The following is a 12,191-nucleotide window of genomic DNA, read 5'->3' as shown; positions in this document are numbered from 1 at the left end:
CGAAATTTATTGCACTAAATATGTCAAGTAAACAACTACTGATGGAAAAGTAGAACCTGAAAAAAACATTTACCACTTCTCCAGTCCATATGGAATCACGGAAAAATGATCAACAAACAAAGGGCTAAATACAGATGAAGCAGTTTATTAATACACAAGATGACTGTTCTATTATTATTATTATTATTATTATTATTATTACAGTTTTGCCCTCAACAATGAATGTTACATGATCATTAATTCTTTTCTTGTTTCTGGCTCTTTCTCTTCCCAAAACCTCTACATTCTTTGGTTGTGTTCCAGTTTCCTTTGCTCTGTAAATATTCTTTCTGTTTTCTTCTTAATTCTATTTCAAATTTTATGTTCATAATTTTGTTTATGAATTTGTCTCATTTATCATTTTCATTTTTAAATATATTTAATATATAAATTTATGTGTAATATGTGAAGGGGAAATTATGAAAATTCTTAAAAAGTTCTTGACTGATTTGCTTCAAATCTTTGTATGGGGTAAACATTGTTACCAAAAGTCTTGAAATAATAATATATACAAACATATATAAAAACATTCATAAAAAAAGATATACAGGATGTTACTGCTTGATGCAAAAAAATCATTTTATGATAAAATGTGGTTCTCAGGCAAGAGATCTGATATCATGAAATTTCCACAATATTTATTGAACAACTCTGCATATCACCTTCTAACAAGGGCCCCATCACAAAAATACAAAGAAGAACTTTAGAGTTTCTCAAAACCAGCATGATCTCTGATGACGTGGCCTAGACACTTCCAATGCAGGCACCTATTCCTCCTAGACTGCACAGATTGCCTGACAGTCATAAGGACACCATCAATTATTAATAATATTGGGGCACCAACATCCAATCTGGCTAAACATCTAGCAGTGCTATTGAGCTCTTTAGTGGGAAAATGTGAGCACCATATTTGCAACTCAGAAGATTTCATATGTCGGCTCAATAATTTGTAACTTGCACCATCAGACGTTCTTTTTAGTTTCAATGCACTCTCACTTTTCACTTCAGTGTCATTGCAGGAATTACTGTAGTTCATGGTCTGGGAGGGAAACTTGTTGATTTGTTTAAGCACATGCTCATCTCAACTTACTTTTTATTGAATTACCAAAACTTTGAACAGACTGATGGTGTCGCAATGGGTCTTGTCACTCATTGTAGCCAATCTTTTTATGGAAGATTACAAGAAGAGAGCACTCAAGTCAGCAGAGTTTAAACCTATGTGCTTTTGGCGATATGTAGACGACACCTTTGTAATCTGGCCCCATGGCACTGCATCGCTGGATTCATTTTGCGACGCCTAAATTCTCTTCATTTGAACATCAAGTTTACGATGGAGAAAAACAGCACACTACCGTTCCTGGACGTGATGATGTCAAGAAAAAGAGGATGGCACCTTGGATCATGCTGCGTACCGTAAATCTACACACACACACACAGACTTATATTTACAAGCCACCACCTGTCACCATTCTGCACAACAAAGTGGTGTGCTTAGGATGTTGATCCACAGAGAATGAGCTATATTGAACACAGATCGCTTATCTGATGAGCTACATCACCCCCATTCTGTATTTACATAGAACGGATATTCTGAACAGGAGATTCACCGTGCCTTGCACCTGGCATGTGTTATACTAAGTGAGGAGCTGGAGGAGAGAGAACAACAAAGATAAATAGCTATCTTGGCAGTTTTTCTTCGAAAATAGGAAAATTACTGAAGAAACAAATTTAAATGTGTCTTTTGTCTGCCAACAAAACTCACGAGCTCTTCTATGCTCAGTCAAAGAAGATCTTGATTTAAGCTGGCCTTGTCTACACAAGATTCCCTGTAGCTGTGGGACGTCATACACTGGACAAATTTGTCCTGTGGAGGACAGGTGTGCCAAATATCAATGACACACACATCCGGACCAGCCAAAGAAATCTGCAGTGTCCAAGCATCGTCTCAGTACAGAGCACAGTACAGAATAGAAAAACACAACAAACCTCTCTCGTTGACATCTTCGTGCTGGGACAGCATTATTAAAGAAGCAGTTGAAATCTACAGCTTGACTAATCTGCTGAAGAGGGAACAGGATACCAACTTATCACAGAATCAGATGCAGTGCTCACCATGTTAAAATCACAGCAACAGTAAAGTAGAATTGTTGGTCATACAAGGGGTGACACGTGGTGGTGACAGATATTTGGATGCCGACAGCGAGGACGTGCACACAACATTGCAGACAAGTACATCGGCAGGCGGCTCCTGACAGAGGGTGCTGGGGCACCTGACAGCAGTGCACAGTATGACTGACAGCCTCTGTGCTTGCATTCAAACTGCTGGTTCATTGTCCAAAAGGTGAAGTAGTAGTCTGTCTCGCTGCCGATCAGAATATCTGCGATATTGGTCACCAGATTTGGCTCGTTCACACTTGTTGCTATTTCTTATTACACTGTCATAAATAGGAGGCTTTGGTCACGAGCTCAGCAATGTGTTCACCACACCTGAAGATGTCGGTCAGCTGCACCAGTGAAATATTGTGGAAATTTCATGACATCCGACGTTTCATCCTAGAACCATATTTACATCCGTAGCATTCTTTTCCATTGTGTTTGTCTGTGAATCAATGCCTATTTCTTTTTTTTCCTGGCCTGTATCCCATACCTTTGGCAAGTTGATTATTGAATTTGTAAGTGTTAGTGATAGAGGGTGGCTGGACGCCCCTCCTGTCACCAGCCCCATCTCCACAGGACAGTTTACATACACCATTATCTGTCCTAGTGTTACGCCACGTGAAAGTGTGTAAATGTTTTCTAAATGTTTGTAAATCGAGTAACACAAGTAGAATATGGGTACGAGCCTGGTATTCGCCTAGTGGAGATGGAAAACAGCCAAAAAACCACATTCAGGTTGACCAGCCCTTGTCATTAATCTGTGTGGTGGATTTAAAAAACTGCAGTAAGCGAGTACATTTGCCAATCTGTTATGTGTATTAGCAAAAACTTTAGTTAAATATTTCACTAACAGTTGTATACAAAATCATGGAACAAGAACCAGTATGGGCTTGGCTTTCCCTAGAAAAAGTGAACAACACACTCCGTACAGCATTTCTGATCAGGGAATAAAATTGTATAATAAACTGTTCAAGGAGATGAAAATGACTACTAAAATACAGCTGTTCAAAATGGCAGCTGGAACATACTTCATACTTAGAAGTTGTTTGTAACGAAAGGGGGCAACTATAATACACTGTCACAGTGTAACGCATGATCACAATATAACTATAGTGTGTGATACATAACATTTTGTTGTCCCTCTGAGCTCAAAATCTCACTCAGCAGGGAGTTGCTAAGTCAGTTTTCGAGACAAGACTGATGGAAGGCCATGGAGATGTTCATGTTCCAGATATTCATTTTCATGGTCCTGGAGTCACCAGCTCATGTATATAGTGTGCACAATACAAAATTCCATTTTATATTGTAAGTTATTTGCTGTGAATTCCTTATGATCAAAAGAACACTGTGCAATATGAATGAAATGAATGAGGCAATGTAGTTGTTATGACAATAACTTCATATTTTGGGAGGGTGGAGTCTGCTCTGTCCAGCCATCCTGATTTAGGTTTTTCATGCTTTTCCTAAATAATTTTAAGCAAATGCTGTAACAGTCCCTTCAGCAAAGCCCCTGCCAGCCAGTGTCCTATGCTCTTAAAACACATTCACGTATTCTGTGTGTACGTATGTGAGTACCACTACTTTAATAGTAAAATGATGACAAATCCTACATCACTGTGAGATTATTCCTGGAGGAATAAATAAATAAATATGACAGTTTAATGGAAGGTGGGTAGATAACATTTAAAACATATGGGTTCATTGGTGAACAATGTAGTGGCTGATGACGATGATGATGAATGTCACACTAACTTAGCAATCAACAGCCGAGTACAAGTACAATACCACAAAGATTCAAAAATATATTACAGAAGATTATTTATGATGCTTCTAACTTTGAAAATATTGTCCTCTACCTACATAATTGTGCACTGTGCATGCATATGTATACTTACACTCTCAGACTGTTCAGTCTTTCTCACAAGTCACAAAATTTAAACTCTCAAATCTCACTGACATAACGAAGTCAAGAAATGTGAACACCCTTCCCCCTCCCCTCCTTTCCAAGCACAGATATGGTAAATTAAGAGTTAAAAATATCGACATACTTTCAAATCAGAATGTTGAAATCTGCTCTGTTTACCCAGTCTAAAAGTATCTCAGACATCATCTGCAACTGATGTTTGCTTTGCTACAATGTCAATGGGTATTTTAGTTCACTGTTGTTTGATCCAGGTGCAAGTTTTCAAACACCAAGTAGTTAACAAGACAATGGACAAGTCGTTCATACTGACCCATTATATATTGCTCCTTTGTTTTACACAGAAGCAATGAAAAGGTTCCATAAAATAGTAATAAGATGAATGTGCCTACCTAAGTGTTTTTTTCCACTGAGCAGTAACATTTGCATACTATAAAGTCGTCTTGTTACATTGTGTTTACAGTCTCTCAAACCTGTGAATTTTCCATTCAACATGACACCAATTTCAGTTGTTATGTATGACCAGGGATACAATAATAAGCACATTGTTTTTTTCCACTGAGCAGTAACATTTGCATACTATAAAGTCGTCTTGTTACATTGTGTTTACAGTCTCTCAAACCTGGGAATTTTCCATTCAACATGACACCAATTTCAGTTGTTATGTATGACCGGGGATACAATAATAAGCACATTGTTAATAAGCATATTAATAGATAGAAATCTTCAGCCATAGCACTTTTTATATGGTTTTCTAGTAATACAACTGGCATTACAGAAGTGTCCGATTCCACCTGATTTCTTTCACCCACGACATCATCATCAATATGGTGGAAACAGCTACTTCCAGCATATACAAAATAACAATGACATCACTACACACACATTCCAACAAATGGGAACAAAAATAAAAGTGACACAATAATGCCTCATTCCAAAAATAAAATGAAACTAACAGGACAACCGTGAAAAATTGGGGGTTTAGCACTGGAACGAGCTAAATACAACAAAGAAAACACCAGCCCATCCCAAAACACACAAAAAAATTAAATTACAGCATTCCGCTGCAACAACAAAACCATAGGAATCAGACATTTCCATTGACCTATATAGCTCAACTGTAACTATCAATACCAAAAACCCAACACCTACCATACCAAAAAGTGGAACCAAAACACCAATAACTAAACCCAAACACCCCATATTCACTACATCAATTAAAACACAACCAACTTACTACAAATATACAACAGATAAAACATCACAATTAGTATAGAATAAAACTGAAAGAAAAATTACTTATTAACAAAAGCTTCTGGCAGTACCACCTAGGTTGGCTGCTCCACACCCCCCCCCCCCCCCCAACCAGGCAAACACGCGCACATGCACACAACAATGCCACAATGTCCCTGGTCCAAGCCAATGGAACTCTTGTTAACCTCATGTTGTTGCCACAAATGTGACACTTTATACATCCAGCAATAAGAATGAACATCTGCAGAAACTGTATAACAGACATCATATCACCAATCTCAGAATATAATGATACACTTGTGAACTTTATTGCCACATCCATACCTAACTAATACGCAATAAAAGAAATTTAGACTTCTTTCCACACAACAAACACAAAAACACTAGACCAACGAGAAGAAAAAGATAAAGGATCGTAATAACACACTGAAAACATTTTCACAACCTGCATTACTGCTCCAACTAACTAAACTCAAAACCACATTAGCATGATGACAACCAAAATTCAAATGAACCCAATACACGTTAAAACTCAGCACATCCACATCTACCACCAGACGGCACCATCAAATACAACACGGCATCTACAAACAACCAACTCCAAAATTCCTTGCCTTAATAACATTGCACATGACAACCCCATAATATCATGAGTCAAGTCAGATGGGTGGACTCACACACTTCCATTGACCCATACAACTTCCAGCAAGATAATTTGGCAATATTTAAGTTCCTGTTCACTATATCAATAAAACTTAATCAGAACATTTTTATTAAATTATTTAAAGAAGGGTACAAGTTGAGAGGGTTTGTTACAGACGTGATTGGATAGAGACTTTATCACCCAGAAAATTTAACACAGACCAGACAGTAAGAGACAGCACTGCTATGGATGAAATCCAGTCAACACGTGCATAGCACAGTAGTCAACCAACATAAAGGAGGACTGCCAGAAGTGACAGTATCATCTACAAATCAGTAAGGTGAACTACTGCAACATTTGGTTACAAGTCCGGTGGGAGTTATCTGCAGGAAAAAAAGTTAGAATTTTTTGCAAAACACTAATTTCTAGAATAGTTTAAAACAATCATACCATCACATACAAACACAAATTCGTCCTTATCATTGAACTAACACCTAATATAAGCAACACTATAACACAAAAGGCAGTACTGATAATACCTACCACTAAGGGAAATGAATTGTTTTGCGAATGAGTTAAAGTATAAAACACTGCGAAGTTTTATGAATCCGTTTACCATAATGGATGAAACAGTGGTAAGTGGGGAAAATATAATTACATTCTGCATTACTTTACCTAATTGATTTTTCATTTGCATCTGTATAGAATTGAGGTGAGCCTTCGATGTATGTATTTTGTTCACCGCTTTACGTGCTCTGATGATTTCTTTCGCTAAAATCGTGCAAACACTCTTGTCTCCCTTCTTTGCTGCTTCTTTCAGCGATCTCTTCACTTTCTCTTCTTCCCTCTGTATCGCTATCAAGGAAAAATGACAGTCATGAAATTCATGGGTGAAACAGGACAAATCTGACAAAGAAGATAATTTTATGCACCTCTTATTTGACGGTCCAGTTGATAACCTTCTTTTCTTATTTTGTGGGACCATTCATTAACCTGAAAATCACAAGTGCATTGCAACTGCGTATTACTTCACTACGTCTTACTAAATTAAATCTTCGCATGTAATAATACATATAAGTTATACCAATTCCTTTGGATTTTTTTCTGGTGTCTTCCCGAACAATCCCATTTTCAATCAGAATGACAGCCCTCAAACTTTTTATGACAACCACTCCCCCATCACACGGAACATCTGATGTTGGCTGTCCTGGAACAATCGTATGCTAGATATCTCACTCCTGAAGGATTCATAAAATTATAGCTGTATTGACTGATTAAAATTGGCACGATACGCGGTAAAAAAGCGAATTAAAAATCGCTGCAAAATGTTAGTTTACAATCACTGCAAAGATATTTAGTGAGAGTAGTGTGAAAGGACTTACACGACACTCTCTGTCTCTGTTCTACTACAGTGATCGCTCCTTTTGATGTCGACACAGAACGCTGATGGTGAGAGTCTCTGACGCTAATAATTTAGAGGTTTACCGCGGGTAAATTCAAATAATTCGATCTCAGGTATCCGGAACATCACACTCAAAGGATCAACAATGAAATGTCCGAATCTTAAATTGCATACATGTGAAAATTTGTTCTGCCTTAATTAGTTGCAGATGACTGCCAGCTTGACAATATCAGCTCGTATTGTCGTTCCTGTGATATTAAAGATTGACGCAATTATTTTCTATACTGACACGGCTACAAGGAAATGAAAAACAATTGCCTGTGATTCCTTTATTTCTTACGACGTGCTATGCGCTTTTGTCATGGGACAGAAATGGATGAACTGGAAGTAATTTTTTATCTTACTGAAGTAAAAGGAAAACTTTTGTGGTTATTGCAGACTTACAAACCACCATTTAAAGAATAAAACATCAATGCTTTTCGCTGCAAGGGGCATAGAAACATCGTGTGTTCATGAACAGCTTTCAGAAGTTTCGAGCAGGCAAGTAATTTCTTTCACATTAGATACAAAATTAGTTTTGTTTAGCGATGGTATTAACGGTTTGCAAAGCAATCGCATTTATGATGGTTGAATTTCGGAAAATGGTACAAGTACAGCTGGCGAAAAATATGATGACGATAAAGAACTTATTTGGGTTAAAGTTATGTACTTTTGGAGCCCTCCGCATTTTTCAATATTGCGCGGATGTAAACATAAGGCTTCACTACCTGTCAATTTGTCACAACAACCATTATTTGGCCTTCGCATTCGTTGGATTCGGCAATTCACAACCAGATTGTACCTTTCAGCCTAACCTAGACCTCAGGATGCAGTACAGGTCAGTCTGTCACAACAACCAATATTTCAGATGAAAGGGGAGGAGAATTTTAGTATACATTTTAACTCCTTATCTGCATAGAATATAGTTCTGTAATTAGCCACTCTTATATACTGCATAAGTACTAACTGGTGATGGATATAATAAGTTACTTTAAAAGTGCACAGGCTGTAGAAACAGTATATTTCACAATAGATTTAAGACGTTACATGTTTAATTGTGGAAAGGCTTTAAGGTACCAGTATCAGTTATAGGCGATTCTCACAGAGCCAGAAGCTGTCATATTTGCACTGTAGAGTATTCTCACAGCCACACACACCTCATCAAATGAAAGAAGCAGCTGCTGCCTTTAAAGTAGGGCCTTTCCTACTTCCCTTGCTGTGTTCATTTTAACCTAAGTAAGTCAGATAATGTGTAACAATTTAGTGTGTGGCCTAGTTAATGATGATGCAGTGCACAATGTTAACTTCTACCATTTGCTTCTCTTTGTACAAACAAACTTCTTTTACTTACTGCAGGCTCTCCTGAATGGGTGCATGACTAAATGAACTGCAACACTGAAACTTTATTCATTGACTCTAGGAAATGATGCAAGAGATGACCTTCCATTTTATCATGATGGTCATCAACTGGTGCAACAGAACATATGTGTGCATGTACACAAAGTATTTACAAATTAACATTTCAATTTGATAACCAGACTGTAGCTCTTGGTATCACTTCATGCAAGACTTCCAGCCCTAAAAAAAGTGTGAAATGGGCAGTTCTCAACAGTGTGTCTTATTGCCCATTACCCTGTGCACCACAATTGCCTTCAGCACATTCACAGTAACTCCACTTCTGCAAGATGTGAGCACATCTCCCTCGTCCCGTTTGGATGCTGTTGAGCCTTGACCAGTTGCTGGTAGATTCTGGAAAACACTACTTAGAAATTAATTCTATTATGACCCAATTTTTTAAAGAATTTGCACCTTGACAGCTGTTCTGATGAAATCTGCGAGTCAAAATGGAGTAGAACAGACAACTGCGGAATGTGAGTAGATCTGATGATGCCAGTAATGGTTCTTGTGGCCTTATTCACACACATATTTACCATAGTCATTGTTTTCCCATGCAGGGACACAATATTGAGCAGCTGAATACACTAGTGGAATTGCAGTACTGTACAGTGTATGTGCATTTTCTTCTCAACAGTTCCTAGAAAATTTGTGGTGTAGATTTGTTCTTTGACAGGTCCGTGCAGTGCTGTTTAAGGTTGACACCTAAATATGTAGGGGTGTAATTATGGGAAACTTCAACCATTTCAAATAACATGTAACTTCCTTTGAGCCTATTTTGCTTGGGTTTCGTTGGTGTCTCAATTTGCAGAAGTACTCATTCAGTATAGCAAAGTCACTTAAGAGCATACTTTCACAATGCTTGATATCGTTGTGTAGGCATATTAATTCCATGTCATCTGCACACTGGATTTTCTTGAAGTTAGTAGCTGGAATGTTGCAGAGATACAAATTAAATGGAGTAATATAGCAATGAAAACAACCAATTTTTGAAAATATAAGTAATCTGACAGATAAAAAATCTACTCGCCATTTGGCAACAAGAGAATACACGTATAAAAGGTATTACATTTTGCAAGCTTTCAGTGCCAGGGGTGCCTCCTTTGAGCAGAAAGTTTAAAGGAGAAGGAAGAAGGGTGAAGGAAAAGGATTGGTGGGATTTAGAAAATGGGGTAGAGTTCAGGAAAGGTGCCCAGAACCCTGGGTCAGGGGAGAGACACCGGTTGGGATGAGAAGGAAAGACTGATTGTTGGGGACTGTACCATATGAGTTTTGAAAACCTGAGAGCTCAGAGGTGGAAGACAGGGTAATAGGGAAGACAGAGATTACAGTTAAAACATCAGTCATGAGTTACCTAAGGACGAAAGCTAAGTGGAATGTGTGTGATAGAGGTGGGAGAGGTACATTGAAAAATAGACAGGTCAAAAACAAAAGACATAGAAAACGAAAAGATAGTGACAGAAGGGATAGTTGCTCTGAAGAAATGCTGAGAGCTAAGAAACTAATGCAGATTTAGGCCAGGTGGGTGGTAAGAATCAAGGAGATGCCGCAACGCCAGTTCCACCTGCGGAGTTCTGTGAAACTGGTGGCTGGGGATAAATCCAGGTGGCACATGTGGTGAAACAGGCACTGAAGTCACGACTGTCATGTTGTAGAGCATGCTTTGCAACAGGATTTTATGTTTTTACTCTGCCTAGACCCCTTCATCCCTAAATTATAACTTGGTAGTAGTCATTCTGATGTAAAAAGCCAGACAGTGTTTACATAGCAGCTGGTAAAAGTGCTGTTGTTTCACATGTGGCTTTTCCTTTTATAGTGTACGTGTTGCCGGTTACAGGGCAGGTATAGAGTGTGATAAGAGAGTGCATAGGGCAAGTCTTGCAGAAGGGATAGCACCAGGGGTAGCAGCCATAGGGTAGGGAGATGGGTGCAGAAGGAGCAGAGGGTTTGATAGGGATACTGAGGAGAGTGGTGTTCTAGGTGTGGTGGGCAAAATCTCAGACAGAATAGACATCATTTCATGGTATGATTGTAAGAAATTTTTAGTTTCGTTGAGTGTTCCTGTCTACACTTACTTTGATTTTAGACAAAGAATTATGCAAACCTTTTGTGGTACTGGTGTTAGTTGTAGTTTAGTAGTATGAATAGAAATTGTTGCTTCCATAGTAGAGGGTGAAATTAGTGTTCACTCACTATTGTTAGTTCTTTAAATTATTCTACTGTAGTAACTGGACTTAGATAATGTAAATGTTTAGTTTTTTCAATGATCGTTAACATTTTACCATGAGTGAGAAGTGTGGGCTTTGGTATAGGTTTGTGAGTAATGGGTTATAGTGTGAGATGTGTTCGAAGTATTTTCATTGGTGGGGAATGCAGGGACAGAAATAGATGAACTGGAAGTAAGTAAACACTGTCCTCTTTCTAAAAAACTTTGTCAAGTTTATCAACATGGTTTAAAAAATTCGCTAATCTCAATTGATTCAAAATTATCCTGGGGTAGCCGTATAGAAAAAGTGGGAAGCAGCATTAGCAAAGGAATATTTGCTCTAAGGAAGCTGTGTCTTTGTCTAAACATGCCAGTACTTAAAGTGGTTTATTTTGCTTTAATACACAGTCACATTTCCTATGGTACAATACTGTGGGGACATCAAAGCAAGGCAGCCAATGTCTTCAAAACTACAAAAGAAGGCAATGAGACTGATATGTAGCTTGGCACCCAGAGCTCACTGTAGGCCAAGCTTTAAAAAATTACAGTTTATGACCGTGCCGTCAATATTTATACTACTATCTGAGTTATCAACAGTATGATATGCGACATAATTGTAACACAAGAAACAAGCAGGACCTAGTTTCTTTCCGATGTAACTATAAAAAAAGCACAAAAGTGCTTCTTATATAAGTCCATATAATTTTTTAATGCCATACCCCAACATATCAGGGATCTTCCAATTCAACAATTCAAAAAAAAAAAAAAAGTAAAAGAATTTCTTCTTGAGCTCAGCATTTATGAAACTGATGAACTTTTAAGGGAGGCAAAGAATATTGTATAACTACACTTTGTGATCAGTTTTTATATGCTTCTATATATGAGTAAGTCTGTAATTGGCTAAATTTACTATGCAATATCAATTTGTACCAGAAGTTTCTTTGTTTTGTTTTTGTGTGAAGGTACCATAATTATTTGTGTAATATTTATATTGTGTAATATTTTTCTTGCTTTTGTAATTATTTGTGTAACATTTATACTATGTAATATTGATTTTTGTAATGCCTCAGACGATCTCTGAGGTGTCTACAACAATAAAAATCAATCAATCAATCAATCATCAGGACCACAAACA

General features: G+C 37.7%; 1 protein-coding gene across 3 annotated transcripts in view; it reads right to left on the bottom strand.

Moving 5' to 3' along the window:
• LOC124787943 (charged multivesicular body protein 3) overlaps positions 1-7,415 on the bottom strand; it is a 60,573-nt gene extending 53,158 nt beyond the window's left edge. Inside the window, exons 1-4 of one of the 3 annotated variants that reach the window (XM_047254942.1) lie at positions 7,397-7,415; positions 7,099-7,216; positions 6,947-7,007; positions 6,690-6,869 (exon numbers count right to left, since the gene is read on the bottom strand). In XM_047254942.1, the coding sequence (XP_047110898.1) occupies positions 6,690-6,869; positions 6,947-7,007; positions 7,099-7,143 (286 nt within the window). In that variant the 5' untranslated portion in view covers positions 7,144-7,216; positions 7,397-7,415. Of the gene's footprint in view, positions 1-6,689; positions 6,870-6,946; positions 7,008-7,098; positions 7,372-7,396 lie in introns of those variants that run through there. The other 2 variants (XM_047254940.1, XM_047254939.1) reach the window with 2 other exon arrangements.
• Positions 7,416-12,191: the final 4,776 nt, after the last annotated feature.

The sequence above is a fragment of the Schistocerca piceifrons genome, chromosome 3 (genome assembly GCF_021461385.2).
Source record: "Schistocerca piceifrons isolate TAMUIC-IGC-003096 chromosome 3, iqSchPice1.1, whole genome shotgun sequence".
Classification (NCBI taxonomy): Eukaryota; Metazoa; Arthropoda; class Insecta; order Orthoptera; family Acrididae; genus Schistocerca; species Schistocerca piceifrons.
Note: the sequence above shows the minus strand (reverse complement) of the source record. Positions and strands in the feature narration are given on the sequence as shown.